Below are 1,509 nucleotides of genomic sequence, written 5' to 3'. Positions count from 1 at the left end.
CTGCTGAGTGAAATGCAGGGGGGTTTGCTGAGAGCACCAGGCACTCGTTTCATTCTTTGCAAAAGGGGCTTATCTGTACAGCTATGGCTTTAAAAATGCAGGCTCTGACGAAAATAAAGAAAAGGATAAAGACTAATTGGATCTTAAGGGAGATACATTTAATCTTGCAGAAACAACTGGAACTATTCCCAGCTATATATAGGTACTGGAGGTAGTTCTGCACAGGCTCTCCTTGAAACTGGAGTGGACTGTGATGCAGAAATGAGCTAGCTGAGGAAGACCACTGGGGTAGGAATTTCCAGTGGAAGAGATGTTCAACTTGCCTTTTTGCTCTGCTTAACCAAGAGTAAGAGAGAACATCCCTGCTATCCCTGGCGACTTCTCCCAGCTTCCATTAAGTTTCTAAGGAAACATTCTTCATTTTTTTGTTTTAAACAGAGCAAGGAAATTATGATGTACTGTGCTATCCCTGAAGAACTGTATATCTATATGAGCAAGCACAATACAAAGATTACCAGATCAAAAGCCTCCATGTAACTGCGCAGAACAGCTACAGTGCTTCCACAGCCAGCTCCCCTCCGTAGGTACAAACTTTTTGCAAAGAATTAAACAACTGCTAGGTGCTCTCAGCAAACCCCCCTGCATTTCACTCAGTTTCCTCTGTAGCTGCAGCATCAAAGTCTGTTTGTTTCTGCAGCTGCTGTCATGCACAAAGTGCACTCATGGCTGCTCTCAGCAGCCGGCTGAGCATCGCCCAAAGCGTGGCCAGCAGGAGTAAAGACTGATTGACCACAAAGAAGAAAAACAACCCGACGCACCTCAGTGCCCCAGACTGGTATTCTTCTTCCTCCAAGTCACTGGGAACTTGGGTCAGTAAAAACCATTCCCTGGCTACAGCCAGCATTGCCTAAAACCCAAGGTGGAGATTTCCTGCTTTAGGTTCTCATTTTTTCCTGAAGAAAACTCTCCTGGGGGACTTAAAACCCTTTTCTTCCTAAGGAGCTAACTCATTAGGGCACCCGAAGAACCCAAGCAGTAAATTAATTGAGTGCTGACTGCATAGGCCACATGTCTGGGAAAAAAAATTCCCCCCCCGCTTCCCAGATGTCCTATTATTTCCCTGAAGGTGTGCTCACACATGGCTGCGTTCCCCACTCAGCTCATCTTCTATGGGAGCCTTGGAAGACTGCATAGGAGAGCGTCTACAGCACATTCTGACCCCGGTCCTCAGAAGAAATCTGGCTGATGCGTTACACGCATACCTTGTTGTGTGAAATCCCAGCTGAACACCTGAATCCAGTGGCTGCTTCTACAGCCACCCTGATTTCTTCCACAATTACTGCACCCATGGTCAGCTGCAGGTCAGGACAGTCAGGGTTATCAAAAGACAGCTTTTACAGTCGGTTTTATAAAAAGACAGCGAGCCCAGCCACTCCTGCAAGCCACGTTCCCGCAGCTCCTCTGGAAAAGGGACACAAAAGGGATCAACATGGGCATTGCTTGCTGAGC

The 1,509-nt window shown here is 47.0% G+C and overlaps 1 protein-coding gene across 1 annotated transcript in view; it reads right to left on the bottom strand.

Moving 5' to 3' along the window:
• The window catches only part of POLH (polymerase (DNA directed), eta), a gene marked incomplete at its 5' end in the record, with an annotated part of 8,130 nt that extends 6,739 nt beyond the window's left edge, over positions 1 to 1,391 (bottom strand). Inside the window, one exon of the mRNA XM_010083842.1 lies at positions 1,263 to 1,391. Coding sequence (XP_010082144.1) covers positions 1,263 to 1,391 — 129 coding nt within the window. The remainder of the gene's footprint in view (positions 1 to 1,262) is intronic.
• Positions 1,392 to 1,509: the final 118 nt, after the last annotated feature.

This window comes from Pterocles gutturalis, unplaced genomic scaffold, assembly GCF_000699245.1.
Source record: "Pterocles gutturalis isolate BGI_N339 unplaced genomic scaffold, ASM69924v1 scaffold11785, whole genome shotgun sequence".
Classification (NCBI taxonomy): domain Eukaryota; kingdom Metazoa; phylum Chordata; class Aves; order Pterocliformes; family Pteroclidae; genus Pterocles; species Pterocles gutturalis.
This window is presented reverse-complemented; position numbering and strand designations above follow the sequence as displayed.